The sequence below is a fragment of the Parus major genome, chromosome 27 (genome assembly GCF_001522545.3).
Source record: "Parus major isolate Abel chromosome 27, Parus_major1.1, whole genome shotgun sequence".
NCBI lineage: Eukaryota > Metazoa > Chordata > Aves > Passeriformes > Paridae > Parus > Parus major.
The window spans coordinates 1,949,335-1,969,013 of NC_031796.1; the positions used below are offsets into that span (position 1 = coordinate 1,949,335).

At 52.3% G+C, this 19,679-nt stretch overlaps 1 protein-coding gene across 1 annotated transcript; it reads left to right on the forward strand.

Annotated features, from left to right (window-relative positions):
* The first annotated feature begins 3,389 nt into the window (after nucleotides 1-3,389).
* RND2 (Rho family GTPase 2) lies at nucleotides 3,390-19,243 on the forward strand. The gene is made up of 5 exons (XM_015651224.1): nucleotides 3,390-3,543; nucleotides 3,632-3,719; nucleotides 13,791-13,900; nucleotides 16,938-17,072; nucleotides 17,807-19,243. Exons 1-5 carry the CDS (start codon nucleotides 3,442-3,444, stop codon nucleotides 18,053-18,055), a joined length of 684 nt encoding a protein of 227 aa, XP_015506710.1. The 5' UTR covers nucleotides 3,390-3,441; the 3' UTR covers nucleotides 18,056-19,243.
* The last annotated feature ends 436 nt before the right edge of the window (nucleotides 19,244-19,679 follow it).

The window sequence follows — 19,679 nt, forward strand, 5'->3', positions numbered from 1 at the left end:
AGCGAGGGCGAGGGCAAGGGCAAGGCCAGCACAGCTCTGGGAGCTGCAGTTCAAGTAGCTGGATCCAGCCCAGGACAGGATGTGTGTGGCAAGGAGGTTTCTACATCCAAGAGGACTGAATCAGCTGTTTTCCTCCTCCCACCCTAAGTCTCTGCTTAATTCTTCATGCTGCAGTGCCTCTCCAAGGAGCCTCCTGTTCCCTGGAGGAGAGTGACCAGCTGTGACCAACCTATGGAGTCCCCCAGACCCCTCATTTCTCTCCAGCTGCTGCTGGGCCTGATGAACCCTGAGGAGAGATGTTTGGGGAGGGAGAGGGGGAGAAAAGGGAGCTGCTCACCTCCAGGTGTGCTTCCGAGGCTCCAGATCACTGTCTCGATACAGAGAGATCCGCAGCAGTAATTGAGCAGCATTGTGCTTCCTCAGCCTCTAGCACACATGTTCTGACTGCAGTCTTTCCAGCAGAAGCCTTGGCAGTTGAATGCCTCCTTGCTTTAATCCCCGAGATTGCTGAAGGATGCTGCTTTCATCTGATAACATTTATGGACTGTTATAATGAGCTTTGGCTTGCTGAGATAAATTAAATTGCTCACCCAGAGGTGCAAACTTCATTAATGCCAGCAGTGAGTCAGATCAGCACTATTCTAGCCCAGAATGTAAACAGGCTGGACACATGAAAGGGGATTTGGCTGGGATTTTTTTTCTCTTTCTTTTTTTTAACCTTCCTAATTGCTGCTGATTTGTATTCTTTTGCTGTATCTCTACTGCTTTTCTACCTCTTTATCTTCTAGGGGAAAGCATCAAATAAGACACCACTCTGGGCTGAAAGATTTAACTCCAAGTGTTCATAGTTAGCAATACTCTACAGGTTGGCCTGGATGGTTTCTAGCTCTTTCCCATATTTGACAAGTCTAAAAAGATATTTAAGTATTTAATACTAGATCTGGTGAGACACTAAAGTGCGTCCCTTTTTTCTGTCCCAGGCTGGGAAATGAGACATTTCACACTGAGACAAATGTCAAAGAGAAGATGGGTAAAAAGTGAACAATCATCACAAGAATCCAGGAAACTGTCACTGCATGGTGTGATGAGCAGGAGCTCTGTCCGTGATCCCAGGGTGACACCAGTGCATCCCTCACCAGGTGTAGCTTGCAGGGACCATGGCCATGTGAGAGACCACAGGACACTGCTCACTCCCTAATTCACTTGCTCACCGTGTTTGAAGTTCAGTCCAGAGCCTGTGATTGGCAGTACAGGACCAAACTTTGGGGCTCTGCAGACCAGAACAAGATATCACAGGCTCCAGGTTTCAGGTTGTGGGTCCCTCAGTGAAAGCTGGCTTCTTGTGGTATGTTATCCCAGTGCAGGATGTCTTCCAGTTTCTTTGTACAGAAAATAGTATAAATATAACACAATCAATTTAATTCATAATAGCAATTAAGACCCCGAGAGGGTGGATCAGCAAGGGAGGATCCAGCCACTGGGGAAGCACTTCCAGGAACAAACGTGTGAGAGCCATCTGTCGCCTCTCCACACACAGTGACAGTCACAGCATGTCTCTGCAGCCTACTTGGAAAATTCACACCATGATGAAGGGCTGTTGAATCTATTCTGCAAGTGTTGCCTGCCAAGGGGTGCTCTGCACTGGAGGGGATGTGAGGCTCAGCAATGATGGTGCCCAGCAGCCCTGAGCAAGAGGGGCAGCTTGTTGTTTCTCTCTCTCCTGAAGGAAAATGTGGCTGTTGGGTTTGCAGAGGTCTGAGTACTCCCTGCAGAGAGCGTCATGTCTCCACTGAAGCAGGGTTTCAACAATCAGAGGGTTGGAAGCAAAAACCCAATTCCTATTGAGAAACATGGTGAAATTCTGTCAGGAAGGGCATTGGCCAGGGGAAAACCTTGCTCCAGGTGACAATGATGAATACCCTGCACTCCTTTATCTGCAGTCACAAGACAATTAACTTTTCTTTCCAATCTTCTGCATAAAAATGGAGGGACATGCGCACATATAAGAAGGCAAAAAATCACTACAGGCCTTATAAAACCTGTCACAGTGCTTCACAGGCTCCTTTCCCCAGGGAGGGTTGGAGGAAACAAGCATGAGACAGTCACTCATCATTTTGCTTTAGACAAGGCTGTGAGGCCCAGGGATGCTGCAGCAAAACCCACAGCAAAGCTACAGAACAAAGAACTGACCGAGCCAGCTCCTGGCCCACAAAATGCAGGAATCAGATCAATTGAGGACAGGAGCTACAAGGATTCCAGGACTGCCTCACCCCTTCAGCTTTCAGGTCTTCTCTGGTACGTGATGATGAGGTGGAACCTGAATTCCCATTTGGCCAGCTGAATGTGCTACAGACACACCTTTAGCCCTGCTACAGTTGGCTCCTGTCCTAGAGGTGCATCCTGAGACGCAGGACCTGCATGGTTTGTGACCACGTGGAGGCATCCAGCTCAGCAAAATGCTGAGGCTGGTGTGTTCCAGGAAACTCAGCTGGCAGGGGTGTCAGAAGGCCAAGAAGCACCTGAAACCACTGCGTTTACCTGCATGGCAGCCCTCCCATGCCTTCCACCCTATCTTTGCTCTTTACTTGTCCCAACACCATGCATAGCACCAATATTTATATACAAAAAAAATGACTGTGATTTCAGCATAAACAATCTGCCCCCTCAGTCCATTAATATTCTTGTTTCGCTGCCAAAACATTTTCATTTCCACTTCTCCAGGCCTTCTTTGTCTTCCTTGTGTCAATTTTTACTGCATTTTGTGACAGGCAGCCTGTCTGTTTGCCATTCAGGTGAATCTTTCTGCAGTGCGACCAGCAAAGTATTATCAGCAGAGAAGCCTGCTAATTAAAAATCACTGCCTGTAATTTATAGATGTGCTGCCTGTGCTCAAGAGAGCAGAAATCGCTGTTCTCTCTGCAGAGGGCTGCGAGGAGGGCCTGGGGTCCTGCAGCTGCCGCAGGGCCGGGCTCCTGCCCCCGCTGATGTGGGGACATCGGGGATACGGCATCCTTCGAACGCACCGGGCGGGCCGCAATGCCGGCTGTCCCCGTTTCTGCCGAATTCCTCAGGGAACAGCTCCCGCTCCCTGGGCAGCGCCGGGGGCCCCGGGGGAAGGAGCATCTCCCGGGCAGGGGACGCGGCGCGGGGCCGGGGGGCGCCCCGGGGGTGCGGGCCGAGCCCCGGCCGGGCACCCCGGCTCCTCCACCCTCCGCACCCGCCGCGTCCCGGGGCCGGGGACAAGCGGCAGCAGCGCTGAGGGGACGCCCCGAGGGGCGGCGGGGCCGGCGGGGGGCGGCTCCCGGGGCCGAGGCCGTGGCGGCGCGGCCCTGCCCAGCGCCGGCTCCGCTCCGCGCCTGGTTGGTGCCGTCGGGGCCGGGGGCGCGGCCAGGCCGGGGCCGGCCCGGTAAAGCGGCGGCGCGGGCGCGGCGGCCCCGCACCATGGAGGGGCACCTGGCGCGCTGCAAGATCGTGGTGGTGGGGGACACGCAGTGCGGCAAGACGGCGCTGCTGCACGTCTTCGCCAAGGACTGCTACCCCGAGGTGCGGGAGGGCGGCGGGAGGAGGGCGGGCCGGGCTCCGCGCCTCGCGTCACCTCAGCTCACCTCTGCTCTCCCCTCCGCTCCCCCAGAGCTACGTGCCCACCGTCTTCGAGAACTACACGGCCAGCTTCGAGATCGACAAGCAGCGCACGGAGCTCAACATGTGGGACACCTCAGGTGAGCCGGGCGCTGCGCGGGGGGCGGCGGGGCCGGCCTCGTCCCTCACAGCCCCGGGCCGGGCCTGGGGCAGCGGCTCCGAGCCCCGAGAGCCTCCCGGGGCCCCGGGCAGCGCCAGGAGCGCGATCCCTCGTCCCGCGGCTCTGCGGGGCCTCTCGGTGCTGCACCGATGTGAGGGGACAGCGAACAGCGAGAGAAGCGGCTGCGAGCGGGGCCGGAGAGGAACGGGGAGCGGGGACAGTGCTGCTGGAGGAGGGAGCCCTCGCCTCGGGAGGAATGCCCTGGCCTGGTATTGCCACAGAGCCTCTGGGGTTCTCCGGCGTCTTTTTGGCTTGGTTTGGTTTTGCCTCTTCGTGTCCTCAGTTGTGGTTCTGTGCAAAGCGTCGGGCACAGCTGTCCCAGCCCAACAAGACCCGTCCCAAACTTTGTGCCTGCTCGTGCCTCAGTGGAGGCATGAGTGATGCAGAGCTAATGGAAATATTGGCATCCCACAAAGTTCACATGCACTTTCTAATTTACCTTTGGATCCTTTGATACAGGCAGTGCAGCTGAATGCTGTGCTTTGCTGATGAATATACATCATGTGCTTGCTGATGCTCTTTCCCCATATTCTCATAATTTCTGGCATTCTGATGACAAATGAAGCTGTCTCAGTGTCCAAGAGAAGTAGTAAATTAAAACATAACCTAGGACTTTCTTTTCCTGTTGTTCATTCAGATTCCTTGCTGTAATTTTACATTCATTAAGTAACAGCTCTAGGATCAGCATAGCTCTACCTAGAGCAGTGGCTTTACTGAGTCTTGGACTAGCTCAAACATGTAAAATATGTTGGAGTCTTCTTCTGGAGCTTCCTGACCCAGGAGACCTTGCTTTGCTGATTTTTATTCCTGGAGACAAAAAGGGAATTAGATTTAGCTGTGCTCACAAGCTGTGTGCTGTGATGTGAACCATGAGGACACTGTCTCTGGGGGCAGCTGCTGGGGCTGTGGATGAAGTTGGCTCTCAGTGTTTGACCAGGAGCTGTGCTGGAAGCTCAGAGTGGTGGAAACCCTTGGAGGGTTGGTGCTGGGCTGATGTGTGTTTGGAGACTCTCAGACGTGGCCACAGTGAAACCATCCTGGCTGATCCAGCTTGTTCACCCCTATGGCTGGGTGAGTTCCAAACCCTGGGCTTCTGCAGCCTTGGAAGGGGCTGTGGTGGGTTTTATTTGCTGGGCACTGAACGGCTTTGCTCTGTATTTGATATAAAAAACTTCATCTTTGGAGTGTGTGGAAGCACATTTGAAGCATTGTTTGCTTTTCAGGAATTCTCCAGAATGATTTGCTTTGGTCTTACAAATGTTTAAAGAAAAGGACATGATAAAAAGTCCTTAAAATATGTATCTGACACCTGCATCTGATGGTGTCACACGTTCATTTTTTCCCCTTGCGACAAAAGATGTTTTTCCAATATTTGTCTCTGCAGCCAAAAGGAAATGGGCTTTGATTCTTTTTTGTGCTATGAAAAATGTCAGATCTTTTTCACAGCTTTGCTGTAGATAGAGTTCATGAGGTAGTTTTCCAGATAAATCCCCTTTGATTTGAAATACACCAGAGCTAGTTCTTAATAAACAATCCTGCTAAGTGTTATACAGCAGTTTCCCCTAGTAATCAAACTGAAATTTTTAGCTGTAGACTGAAAACTGCTGTTGAGTTTCCACTAGCTTTCAGAGGCCCTTATAAATGGGAGCTTTGGCAAAAGAAGTTTTGCCCAATAGTGAGTTGAACCAGCTGAGCTGAAGGGATCAGGACTAGCTCATTGCTCCCCCCATGGAGAATGACAGGCATTGGTGGGCATTTCCCTTCTCTCTGTGCTACCTATTCTTTCTTTTAAGCTGCTTTTCATGTAGGGGTTTATAGTTCATGACAAATTCCATCCCAGCAAGAGTGAAAAAGGAGATGTTGAGAAAGGGCGGTCCTGACATGAGGAGGGGAACACTTTCTATTTTAAATGCTCTCCATCTCTTAGATAGCTGTTTGGAATTGAAATTCCCTGAGAAATCAGCAGAGACATGGAGAGAGGAGGTGAATATTGCTTTTTACATTTTTTATTAATTTCCCTTGCCCCATACTTAGCTGAGGAAGCACTTGGAGACTCTGGAAGCTGCACAGAGTGAGCTGAGCATCAGCCAGCAGTGGGTGATGGGGAAAGTGCAGTCTGACCTGGAAAACTCCCTTTCTGATGACTGAGTGTGGCTGCAGTCTACCTGGCCACTCAGCCATCCCACTGGCAAGCCCTGTACAGCCCAGGGTATTGTCTGCTCACTGTGTCCTGTCAGCCTTGCTGATAGCAGTGTGTTGGAAAATGCAGCCTTTTGAGCTGAATTGACCCGTCCTGCTAAGTGGCAAGCACAGGCTGTGACATTGGCAGCTGGCAGGCAGGAGCTCTCATTAGAGGAATATTGACAGAGTGGATGGAAGTGATGGAGAACTGAATGGCTCCCAAATTGTATTGAGACCTCTGATTTTCTTTAAATGTCTTTTAACTCTTTGTTCATTGATAAGGTTTTCTGTGACTGGAGGGTGACTCTGGAGAGTTTCGAGCACTGAGAATCCTTTGCAGGGGTGAAACCTGTAGTGCTCTGACAGAGCAAATGCTGGGACTCTGCACTGTCTCAAATGTGCCTTAGATCTAGAAATGTACCAGGGAGAAAATCTCCTTGTCCAGAATCTGCAGGAGGAAAAGGACTAACCCCTAACCCTAACCTAAGGAGGAGGAGCACACTAACCCAGGTGCTGGTTGCATTTCATGTTTGTTTCCCTTTGTGTCCCAGCTCAGGACAGACCGTGGGAGTAAAATTGCTTCAGGTGCCATTTCACAGCATGTCAGGAATGTCCCATGCCTGCTGTCCTGTGGGAAGCCTGTGCTACAACCTGTTTGCTAAAGCCTCTATTAAAAAGCAGTTTGACATCTTGTCTGTGAGGGAAGGGGTGCAGAGCCTGCAGACTGGATGGGGTAGACATGGTTGTAGCTCCTGTGGCCATGCCCTGGCACCTCTGCTCATGAGCCTTACGGAGGACAAGCTGCTTTCCTGCTCTTCTTGTTCCTCTTCTGGCAAATTCCTTTGGCTGCCTGTTGGCTGAACACGCTCAGCACAGAAACAACTCCTCTGCACAGGGCTGGTATCTTGTGGTGGGGGAAACTCCTGTTCAGTCGGATGTCTGAGGGCTTGGGAGTGCTGTTCCCAAAGGGCTGGGTGCCTCCCAGACCCGGAGTGCCTGTGCCCCGGACCCATCAGGAAGAGCTTTATTCCTTGCAGGTGGAGGAGGGTGGATGGCTGGTGATCATTAGCGATGCTCTGCAAGGAGTGGGCGAGTTTCGTTTGAGCGCGTCAGGTCTGGGAGGGAGCCTTGTTACCCCAGGCGTGCAGGGGCAGGGAGGTTCTCTCAGCAGTGCCATGGGAGCAGGGAGTGCCCGTGGAACTGGAGCCACTGAGGTGCTCAGCAGGTCTCTGGCAGTGAGAGCCTTCAGTGAGCAGACTGACCTGCTGCTTGGAGTGTTTCCCACCGTGGCCTGGCACTGCCAGTGAAGCTGCTGCCCACACAGGACTGGCCCAATGCCCTGCCTGTTCTGCAGAGCTTCCCTGGCACTGGGTGCGAGCAAGGGGAGAGAGCAGCTCAAGCCATGCTGCTGCCCAGTGCCTTGGCAAGGCCTGGGTGTGGCAGGTCTGAGGCTTTACCCTGTCTCTAGGTGGACTTTTTGTTAGCTTTCTGATTAATAATGATGAGGAATCTACAGTTTGCCTTGCAGCCTGGACTGAGTTCTTTGCTTTTTATTCAGCCCCTATGCTGGGAGGCTCTGCCTACTGTGTCTGTGGCCTCAAAGTGCAGGCAGGCAGAGCAGGGGGTGACCTGAGGCCATTGAGCTGCTTGATGCATCTTTTGCTGATGCAGATTCAGCTGCAGAGTAGAGCTGCCTAGTTCTGGTAGGAGAATCTTTGCCAATGCTCAGTGGGAGACCCAGCCTGGCATTGTGCCTTGCACAAGGTCATTGTTGCCTTGGAAAGCTGCTGGAGGGGGCTTTCCTTTGTGGACCATCAGGATGCAGCGTGGTCGAGAGTCGCAGTGTCTGCTGCAGCCTGCAGTGTTGCAGAGGTCAGTGCTCACAGGTTCAGCAGTGCCCTGCTCAGCTCACAGCAGAGGAGCTGTGTGGCTGCCAGCCTTCCACAGCCACTGTCTCTTCAGCAGATGTGCTTTCAAGACAAGAATAACACTGTGAATTGCAAATCCCCCTCCGCCTTCCTCTTTGCCTGTACTCAGCAAACAGTCTGCCTTGGAATGGCCTGTGTGGGAACCCACAGGCTGTGATAACAGATCCTTCTTTTAAGGGAACTACTGAGGAATGTTGATGAGATTAGAGAGCTGAAAGGGGCTGAGTTTAGCAATGGCATCTCCATGGATGCTGCGGCTGTCTGTGCCTGGATTCCCAGTGTGCAGCTCCAGGATTGCCATGGATGCCTCTTCCAAAGTGTAAGAACAAGTTCTGTCTCAGAAAGAGTTCAATGCTACTTGCACTCTAAGGCAAAGAGAAAATGTGGAGCTGCCCTTTCCATACCAAAAGAGCTCCTCCCATGCTTCCTGTTCAGACTGAGAGCCTAAAACCAGCATGCTTGTGTTGTGCCTCAGCACAAATACGTAGTTAATCCTAAAAATACATGCAGCTGGGTCACATTCTCACACAGGTCTGTAACCAGTCAGACAGAACTTTAAAGGGTTGCAGCAGAAATGCTGATACTGAAGTGGGTGGAGGATGGACCTTTGAGAAGACATGACAGAACATGACAGGGCAGGGCAGTACCCAGGAGGATCACCTCTGGGCTGTGCACAGTGTTGGGGGCACGCTGCAATACTGTGTGGCTCTGGGATGGAGGCTGGTTCTGCTGCATCAAGGGCAGCAAGCCCTGTGGCATCATCCATCCTTTGTCCCCTACAGATCTGAGAGGCTCAGCCTCTGTGGGGCCATGGGATGTCCTGGGAGATATGGGGGTGCTGAGGAACATTGCTTTTAGTGGCAACTAGCTGACCCTGCTGGCTGCTGTGACCTCGTGGACAAGGAAGGATGTTCTGTGGAGTGGGTTTGTTCCCAGCTCAGGTGCAGGCCCCTTTCCCACAGCCCAGAGGTGATCTGCTCTCTCCTGTGCTCTGCCCTTCCTGCTCCTTTTGCCCCAGATTCTGAAGATAAAATCTCCACTCTATTAAACTTTGCAAGTGTACAGGCCCAGCCTTCCCTTTGGGAAGAAACCTTATCTGGCAGCCAAATGGTTGGGGAGGATCTCATGCTTGTGAACAGTAAACCTGAAATGTGCAGCATTGCACCAAGATAATTGTGTTCATTCAGCCCTCAGCCGTGTTCCCCAAGGGCAGAGCATGTGCTGGCTGTGCTGCAGGAAGCTGTTGCCACTCTTGGTCCTTGTTGTACCCTGTAGAAAGGCTGACAGGCAGGTTGTGGCAATGCCAGCTGTCCTTGTGACACAGCAAGAGTGCCAGGAAGGGACTTGTGACCCCCTTTGTTCTCCCTGGTCAGCTGCTGCAGGGATGACTCTGAAAAGGCTGGGAGGGCTCCTCAGCTGCAGACCCAGTCCTCACATTCCAGACACTCCGTGATGCTCCCCCAGGAGCCAGCAGGGACTTCTACAAGGAGCTTTCAGGGACTCCTCACAGTTGCTGGAGGGAGGTTTGCATCTGGGCAAGCTTCTCTGGAGCACTGGTAGCTGCATATGTGAGACAGGACACAGGACTGGGATGAGGCCATAGCACTCTGTGCCTGTCTGAGCTGGGGATGCCTCCACCGGTAAATCCAGCAGAACAGCCTCCTCCTGAGGGGCAGGCTTCCAGTAATGAGATCTGGAGAGGGGCCCAGAAATGCCACCTCAGCCTATGCAAATACCATTCCCTTCATCCTGAAGGTATGCCAGCTGGGCTCTTTAGTATTTCACTAATTTTTGTATGTGCATTGTAAGAATTAGGAGCAGAGGTTAATTGTCCAAGCTGATGAGCTGTTTTGTTCAGTCGTGCATTTCCCAGAGGAGTGTTTATTCTATGTCACAGAGCAGTTTCCTCCTTTCCTATACTTCAGGGGTTTGCAGTGATGTTGCACAAGCAAGACAAATGTCAAAGTTCAGCCAGGACAGAAGGTTGTGGAACCCCTGGGGCTGTTGACTTGGTCCTGCTTTGGCAGCTTTGTCCCCTTACCCAGAGCTTGGCTGGACCGTGGGTGGGATCTGTCTGGCAGAGTGGACATCCTTTGTCATCTCTAAAGGCTGGTGCTCATCTGTCACCTCTGTGTGGGGAACTGACCCAAAACTTTGTTGTTTGTCAGTGTAGCCCTCCAGAAAGCTGGGATGAATTTCTGTTTCATTCCACGAAGGCAGTTCTTGGCAGTCCCTGCAGAAAGCAGCACGTGCCTCAACATTGCTGGCTCTTTGGGGAGAGTTTACAGTGAGCCCCCCAAGACAAGTGTGCTGCTGAGAAATTTAGGTCTTGGCAGTGCTCATCTCTGTTTTAAGCCAGAGCTGGGCTGCAGGAGCCCCTTGCAGAACAGATCATAGCTCTGCAAGAACACTGGCTTTCCTGGTTTGTAATGCCCTATTGTTGGATGGAGGGTGCCTATGTGAGGAGGCTCATTATCTCTAGAACAGCTAATAAGGAACACACAAAGATTAGCACAATGTTGGTATAGATGAAACAGCATATTTCTGTTCCCTGCCCAAGAGTGGCATCTCTGAGCTGCGGTGCCAGGCATTCCAGGATCCAGCCAAGGGGAAAGAGGAGCTACTCATGCTTGTATCCACCCCTGAATTTCAGACAACTGTGTGAATTTTATTTTTAAGCTGGTTGTAGTCTTGCTCCAGTTTTCTCTTTATTTTTGAGATGCACTTAGGTCCTGTGTCTTGCAGACCTGGATGCCAAGTGGGAGAATGACTCATGCAGTAAAGGAAGGCTGAATCTGCAGACACACCAGCCTTGGGCTCCTGTGTGTGTTTGGAATTGCCAGACTGTGGGTCTCTGGAGTGTCCTGCTGGAGTATCTGTAAGGGGTCAAGTGCTCATAATCCATACAACTGAAGAGCTGAAGCTGAAGGCACTGGCTTTTTGGGGTTGTTTAGGTGGGGTTTTTGGGGTGTTTTGTTGTTTGTTTGGTTTTTTTAAATTATCATATGTAATGAAAAAGTAATAGATGCAAAACCTAGAAGATTAATCACCCAAACAGAATTTCCTGATTGAGTAGAGCTGTCTCCAGAGCAAAGTGGGGATTGCCTTGGCTGGGAGCAATGCAGCTCTCCTGCCCCACAGGGCAGCACTGACTGTGGGTCCCTGTTGGTTTCTGTGGGTCTCCTGAGGTGGGCAGAAGCTGCTGCTTCTGGCTGTGAGCTGAGGTGCCAGGGCTGCCCCCTGCTCTTTGGAGCTGGAGCAGAAAGTTAATGAATGTGAAGCAAATCTTGATCTCATTAAAAAGATAAGGTTCTTTACCTCGTGCTTCCCTTTTCTCAGCTCCTCCTGCCAGCACAGCAGTCTCTCCTCCTGTGGTCCCAGGTGATGACAGCATGATTCCTGGCATGATTCCTGGCATGATTCCTGGCACGATTCCTGGCACTGGGATGAGCTGGTGGGGGTCTTGTGGGATGGTGGGGGGCTGCAGCAGCGCTGTGGCTCTCTGCTGAAGGGCTGGCTGGCTGCTGAGGAGCAGCAGGTTGCTATGATACAGTTTGCTGTGGCAATGTCTGTGCTGAATGAGCCAAAACTACCCCTACAAAAGGAGCATTCCTTGGCTGGGAGGGGGTAGATTTATCTGAAGTGTTTATGTAAAACTGAGAAGCTGCAGGGAGAGGATGTGCGTGGGAACGTTTCCTCCAGCACCAGGGCCCCTGTCTGGAGGCAGACACCCCTGTGTGCACGGGGGAGAGGGCAGGGCTCACATAAAGGACCAGGCTAATTCAGGCATGCGAATCAGCACTGGATCTCCCATCCCGTCCTGTCCTGTCAGCCCATGCCAAACATGAGACAAAACCCCGTTCAAAGGGGAGCTCAGCACTGCTGTGCTTGGTGCTGCCTGTGAAAGCAGCCCCGGGTGAGCAGGGCTGGGTCCTCTCTGTGCCATGGGGAGTGGTGTGACTCTGCCAGGTGTGAACTGCAGCAGTGAGGTCAGAAACCTCTGTGCCCGGTAGGAAACCTCTGTGCCCGGACACTGGGTCACCCTGGCTCACCGTGCTGCCTTCTCTGGCATCCCTGTCCCCAGAGCTGTCCAAGATACCGCAGGGACCGGCTCCTTTCCATCAGGAACAGGACTTTCCATCTAGGAAGAGGGCTGGGCTCTGCAGAGATCAAGGTCTGCTTCTTCTGTGCTTCCCTTCCCAGTGACTTTGCAGGGACAGAGACCCATCTCTCCCCCACAGGAGCAGGGTTGCAGGTGCCTTTGCTCCTGTGGGCTGGCTGTAAGAGCTGGAGACACCTGTAGCAAATTTTTCTGGGAATCCAATTGCACATCAAGTTCAGGGCATCTTCCCCTGACTGTGTGGGAGTGGCAGGGGCTGGGCTGGTCAGAGCCCTGGAGCTCTGCTGTTGTTGGTGCCATGGTCTGAGCTGGGTGGCTGGTCTCTGGCACTGGACAGGGTTTGGGAAGGCTCCACAGAGCCCTCAGCCTGCCCCATGTGGGCTCTGGGCAGGGGTTCTGCTCCCCAGGGTTAGTTTTGCAGAGGGGCCCGGGGTGTTTGCAGAGCACCTGGGGTGCAGCGCTGTGCTGGGAACTGTGCCCCACTCTGGGCTGCACCTCAGCTGGGAGCCCCTGGGCACACTGCACCCAGGACTGGAGCTCCTGCAGAGAATCAGCCCTTTCTCCTCTCGTGCTTAGCCCAGGCAGATTTCCATCCTTCCGGAAACATAAGCCACCATCATCCATAATTCATCAGGTGCTGAACTTCATCAAGGAGCCACCTGACACCTGGGCTGTACCTTTCTCCTGGGGTGGGAAAGTGCCAGGTCCAGACATCCCAAGGAGCTGAAGCAGGGAAGCATGTCTGGCTCCTTTGGCCTAGGGTGGGCAATCCTGCTTTTGGGGGAGGCAGATTCAACAAGGACTCTGGTGTCTCTGTTTCTTCTTTTCATAAACAAACATCTGCTTCTCATCCCTCCAGGAAGTTTAAGTCATTTGTCTTTGCAATATAAAACCAAAACAGTGTTTTTAAGTAGCAGTGAGCTGATTGATCCATGACTGTTTGCTGAGGTGTCTGCACTCGCCAACAGAGCGCAGTGCAAATAAAAGCGCTATGGCACAGTGGCCTTAGTGCCTGGAATTTGCGTTGAAGGTGTGTGCCTGTGCACGTGTGTGTTGTAGAAGCTGTTCAGGATTCAGGCTGGGATCTTTGCCTGCTCACAGAATTCCTGTGGAATGCAGAATCATCATCATCTCCTTCACCAAATCCTGCCACATCTATATACCAAAAAGAATCTTTTTCCAGTGCAATTTCAGAAAGAAGGCAGTTTGTTTTTACCTGTCACAAATTCCCACAACCTGTGAGCAAGCTCTCCTGTGTAAAGATGGCAAGGGAGGATAAAAACCAGCAGTAGCAGATTCCTTGTCTTCTCTCAGCCACACCTTTCCCCTGTTAGTGGTGCAGTGACAAGTGATGGAATCCAGGCGTGAGTGCTGAGCTGGGAGCTCCTGCGTGAGCAGCATCCCCAGCAGCACGGCTCCACCAGCACCTGCTGCTCTCCAGGGAGAAACAGGGATGCAAAACTTGCCTCTTCACTCTGTCAAGGGGTAAATATAAGAAAACAAGAACAAAACCTTTTACTTTCATGCCTAAACAAAGGAACTAAAATCCTCTGCCAGTCAAACTCTGCTGACCCTTACGGTGTGTGGTCACCGGTCCAAAGCTCGGGTTAACATCCTTTGTCTGCATCACATGGCAGTGTCCCCAGTTCTTACTGGAATTAAATCTCTCTGCCTAGCAGAGAGGGCTGAGGGGCTCAGCCTGCCTTGGCCCAGGAGTGGGGCTGGGGCCTGCTCACCATGCTGCTCCTGCTCCTCTCCACAGGCTCGGCTTATTACGACAACGTCCGGCCCCTGGCCTACCCTGACTCGGACGCTGTGCTCATCTGCTTCGACATCAGCCGCCCCGAGACCCTGGACAGTGTGCTCAAGAAGGTGAGTCCCCCAGCCCTTGGGCAGTGAGAGGTGCTCTGGGCTCCCTGTGCCCTGGGGCTCTCCCCAGGGCTCAAAACTCTGGCCCTGCTGGAGTTGGTGTGCTCAGGGGAGGAGGTCACTTGGTCTGTGCAGAACACAAGATATTTCCATTTGAAAGGAACCTATCGAATGTGGAGCTCCTGGCAGATTGCAGTATGTGTGTGGTGTCTCTCTGTGTTCACACATACAAATGTGGGGACAGAGTTTGTTTTGTTTTCCATTAAGACCTGGGAAGGTATTATGGATCACTGTTAGCAGAACCACCAGTGACTATGGATTGCCTGCAGCAGCTGAGAAGTAGCCCCTGGTGCCTGTTTCCAGGCAAGCAGAGTGCTCAGTTTTTTGGCTCTCCCTTCAGTTCAGCATCTGCATAGTAAAAAAGACAGCAATCAGTTCTCTATAGCTTGTCAAGGAAAATAATGAGCTGTGCTGCTGAATTTCAAGCCCGTGAATGAATAAGATGAGATGGCACAATGCCACTGGCCTGGAGAGCAGGCAGGGCCCTAAGCCTGCCTGTGATCTGTGGGAGCAGCTGAGGGTTTTCTACCTGTACCTCAGTGCCTTGCAGCAAAGCTGATATTCCAGCTGGCCGGTCCCAGAGAGCCTCACAGGGCTGGGGATCTGCTGTGGAGCACCCCTGGCTGGTCTCCAGTGGGTCACTTCTGGGAGAAGGTCCCACACAAGGCTTTCCTCTGAGATGGAAGGAAGTCCAGCAGCTCCAAGTGCTGCTCAGAGGAGCGAGGGTAAGTGGATTCCTGGTGGATTGCATCCCTTGGTCCTGGCTGTGCCCTGCTTCCTTCCATGCAGTTCAGGGAGCTGTGGTTCTGCTGTGCAGGAAAGCATCTGGCAGCTGCATCCTGTCCTGGGGAGAGCCTTGGCTGGCATCTCATTTGTGACACTGTGAGACACCAAAGCATGAAAAGCACCACAGAGCAGTGGCTCCCGTGGCTGTTCCTCCTCAGAGAGCCCCAGGCTGCCAGGCCTGCAGTGGCCATGGCCTGAACGTGTCACATTGTACTGGCTGGCCTCTTGGCCTCTCCACATTTTGCCAAATGTTGTGCTGAAGCAAGTGCCTCTTACTCAGCTGCTGGGAGGGCTGAGAAGTGGATCTTTGTCTCAGGAGTGTCCTGGTGAGGGGACAAAAACCCTTCAGATAAATTGGTCAATGGCTCAGTGTTGGCTTCCAGAGCAGGTCCTGGGTACCAAACAGGCTGGGTGGAGGGAGGGTGTTTCATGTGGCCTCAAAGAATTCACTGCTCAGCTTGGGAGTCAGCAGAATAATAATACAAGTGAATCATTTATACCTTAATGAACTACAAACCCCTCAATAATTAGGTGGGGCTGGGAGTTATTTCTCTCTGCACACTCTTCATGTGAGTCCACCCTGCTCAGTGCCTGGCTTTCCCTGTACAGCCTCACAGATGTTTTGAGTTCTGTTAGGCAATGCTTTTTTGATATGGTAACTTAAAATAAACCCTAAATCCCAGGGGATTTCTTAAGTGCCTCTGAGTAGTTGCCTTGTTTCCTTTGGTGCAGGCTCACAGCCTTGCTGCAGTGAGAAAAATTCCTAAGACACCATGAAGCTGAAATGGGTTTTAGCTTGTGATATCAGGCAAATAAAGAAAATAACATTTCCTGTTCAAGCCTCAGGCAAAAATTCAACAGAGGAAATCTTTATTAATGCTGCCCTCCTGATGCTGGGCTGCTGTGCAGCATGTACAGTTGAAGGGGGTGCAAGCAAGCAGCTCTGCCTTTCATGCAGAGCAAGTTTTCATGGAGTGGTGCCTTGGTTCTGGTAAGTCTTGACAGCACAGCAGGTTTTGGGCTCCCAGAGGTGTCAGTCATGCAGGAAGAGGGTCACAGCTCTGTCCATAGATGAGGAAGCCCTGTGTCACCACAGAAGCTGTGACCTCTGCCAGGTGTGAACAGACTTTGTAGCTCAAATCTGTCACATAAATTAGGGTGCTTGAATTCCAGCTCCAAAAGAACTGGATCTGTTCACTGAGAGGTTGTGGAGGCTTTTGGTGCTCTGTGGCTGCAGCACCATGATCTCCATCCAGCATGGAGCTGGGGCTGGGGTGCCTGAGTCATGTGGAACCAGTGTCCTTGGCAAGCAGATACCTGAAGATACCTAAGGCAATCTCCTGAGAGAAAACGAGATTTTTCATATTTTGTGCACATTTTTTGGTCTGATACTGGTTGTATGACATTTGGGTGGTTCTTGTCACCCCCTTCCCCACAAGGTTGTGGACACTGGGCTTGGTGGTTTGCTTTTTTTTCTGCTTCTAATTGCCCAGGATATATGTTTAACCACCAGTTATCACAGTAGGAAATTGCTAATTCCAAGTGATGACTTCAGCTGGGGTTAATCTCTATTTATTATCTGCTTCCTACTTCAGTACCACTAGATAAGTAAGTGGGGCATTGACATGCTGATGGAGCTGTGCAGGTCTCCCCCGGGGGAGGTCACAGGTGATGGATTTATTTACTGCTGCAGACACAGCTGACATCAGGCATTCACTTTGGGAGCTCTGAAAGGAGCCATTTATATCAAGGACATGGATGTTTGCCCTGACCTCCTCTTTCCATTGCTTCAATTCTTAATTTCCCTGCCTATAGCTATGCTCTGAATATCATAATGTCTTCAACAGGTGTCTCCCAGTAATAAATAGCGTGTGAGTGTGCAAAGAGCTCCCCACTGGCCATGTTGACCCTTGGGGTCCCAGATCTGAGCACCAGACTGTGTGGTTGTTGTTTTTCCACAGCCAGAACTGGCCTCCCATGGCCTCACACAGGGCACCACCACTTGGGTGGGGCAGGTTTGCAGGGCATAATCTGGAGCAGGCAAGTATAAAGTTGTCCAAGGGGTACTCTGGCCATTCCCATCCGTGATGGGGGCAGTCATTAAAGAGCCCTGATATGCTAATCGGTGTTTGAACAGTTGTGACACCCTGGTTGGAAAAGCCACACACACCAGAGCCTCTCCTTTCCTCTGCAGTGGCAAGGGGAGACGCAGGAGTTCTGCCCCAACGCGAAGATTGTGCTGGTGGGCTGCAAGCTGGACATGAGGACAGACCTCAACACTCTCCGGGAGCTCTCCAAGCAGCGCCTCATCCCCGTGACACATGAGCAGGTGTGTTTGGGCAGTGCTCAGGGAGGAGAGAGCTGTGCTCTGTGAGCCACTGCACCCAGGTCTTGCTCTGCAGCTGGTTTGGTCGTGGCTCAGGGGCTCAGAGCTGCTCATGTTTACAGCACTCTTGTCCCCAGCTCTGGAAAACCCTTATTCCTGATGCTCTGCTGAGCAACCACCCCATTAGTAGCCAAAAAGTTTCCTCAAAGCAGGTGGAAGTGCTAGATTGGACAAGTTTAAGGGGTGGGGGGTGTTGTCCTTCTGCATCTCCTAGTCTGGTGCAGCTCTTTCTGCTCCCAGTGATTCTCCTGGGTGGTTTCTGTGTTGGGACAAGGCTGCAGGGGGAAGAAGCCACAGCTGGAGGGCTCAGGAGCTGCTGCCAGAGGCCTCCAGAGGACCCAGCAATGTCTCCAGGCTGGTGACAGACCCAGACTCTGGTGCAGGGGCAGCTGCACTCTGAGCTGGTGACTGTCCAGGCGAGGGGGGCTGCCCAGGTGTCTCAGCTGCAGGGGTGCCACTGTGTGAATGACAAAGTTCCAGCAACCCAGGGCCCAGTGGTCAGCAGCACTGTCTGCTCCTCACCTCTGGAGCTCCCACAGAGCCTTGCACTGTGTTTCCAGTTTGCCAGTGGTGCCACTGTGCTCTGGCAGGGCTGCTGGCTGTGTGAGAGGCTGCTCCTTGCAGAGCAAGGTGTCCTAACCTTGTTCCCTGTTCCTCCTGCTGTCTCTGGGCTGCAGGGCAGTGCGCTGGCACGGCAGATCGGGGCAGTGGCCTACGCAGAGTGCTCCTCCAAGGTGTCAGAGAACAGCGTGAGGGACGTGTTCCATGTGACCACGCTGGCCTCGGTCAACAGGGTGCACAAGAACTTGAAGCGCAGCAACTCCAAACGGGGACTGAAGCGGGCGTCACAGATGCCTGGCAGGACAGACTTACTGAGTGACACCGAGATCAGGAAAGACCGAGCCAAGAGCTGCTCCATCATGTGAACAACGGGCTGTAAATAATGTGTGTGTGTTGTCCATTTGTACAGTAACTGGCTGAGACAAGGGCATGGCTGCAGGAGCTAGCCTGCCTTTCCAAAGCCTTTTGCTCAGTCTCTAGGGCTGAGCAAAGGTCCCAGCTGCAAGCAGGGCTGCACGAGTCACCCTGCACTGTGGAGACTTCTGGGCTGGCTGCTGCTGTACAGATTGCTTGGGATGAAGGAACCACTTGGCAGAGGAGTACTCGGGTGCTGGAAGGTCTGTGACTGGGTGAAACAAAGTGAAAGGGAGCGATGCTGTGTGTGTGTGTCACCCTCCTGTCCCCACAGCCCAGGCCCTGCCCGTGTGCAGCACACACAGTGTGGGGTGGGGGCTGTGTGGGACCTGGGCTGGAGAGAGGAGGGGGATTGTGAGCAGCAGAGTGTGATCAGGAGAAGGTATTCCTCCAATCTTCCTTTAGAAGGAAAATGATGTTTGAGGTGATGCTGCCCTTGGCCAGGCTGTGTGCCTGTGCTTCCAAGTGCCATGGAAGGTGCAGCTCTGGGCTAGAGCTGGGAGGGGGGGCACTCTGGGAAGGAACCTTAACCTAATGAAACACCACAGTAATCCACCTCCTGCAAGAAAATAGACAGATGTCTCTTTCCACGGTATTTTAGGTACTTGAACTGCATTTGAAATGCAGCTGAGTGGATCTGGCTCCAAGGGAGAGGTGTGTCCCAGTAGATGCATCCTGAGCATCGTGGTTCCCTTCAGCAAGCAACTGCCCCTGGGGAGCTTTGTGAGAGCTGCTGACACCTGGGCACTCCCTGGGCTCTCCCCACTGTCCTGCACACACAGCTCCCAACAATAACTGCAATAACAATCCATATCCTGCTCCCCACCCACTTCCAGCTGCAGATTGTGTTGCATGGTGCTGTGTTTGTCTGGTAAATGATGAGAAAAATGACTTTATGCATATCTGCACCCTGTCTCTGCTGTGGCAGTGGGAGAGGAGATGTTCCTTGCCCTTGTGCCTTGATGTCCTCCCAGCATCTCCCATTGCTTCTGCTGCTGCCCTCTCTGAACGCCTTTGATGACAGTATTAGCCTGGGTTTAATGTCACATGGACACTTTATGGAAAAATAGAATCTGCTCTGTTGCCAGATCCAGCTGTGTCTGTGGGCTACAGGAAAAATAAACATCATTGGAAAATTTGTGGTGCTCGGCTGTGTTCATTTTTAAGTCAAACCATGCATCCTCTCAAAATCCTTTACTGCCCAACTTATCTTTGCATCCTAATCTCTCTCTCTAGCTCTTGAAATATGCTTGTGCACACCCTTCACTGAAAAACCCAGAGGACTCATCTGCATGTATTCATTTTGGAGCTGAAACACCTGCCTTAAATAACCTCTCCCTCTGTCCCAGCTCCTTAAATATTGTGGAGCATTTGCAGGTTGTCTGTGCCTGATCCAGCAGCCTGAGCAGACAGGAGCTGCCTCTGTCTTCACTGCAGCAATAGCTTTTACTCAATATTTTGTGTCTGCTCTCACACCCAGGTCTTAGACTGCAGCAGCATCATGAAGGCATTTTGGGGAATTGGAGCTGCTGATTTACCAGGACAAGAAAAGCTCCATCAGTGACTGGACAGTTG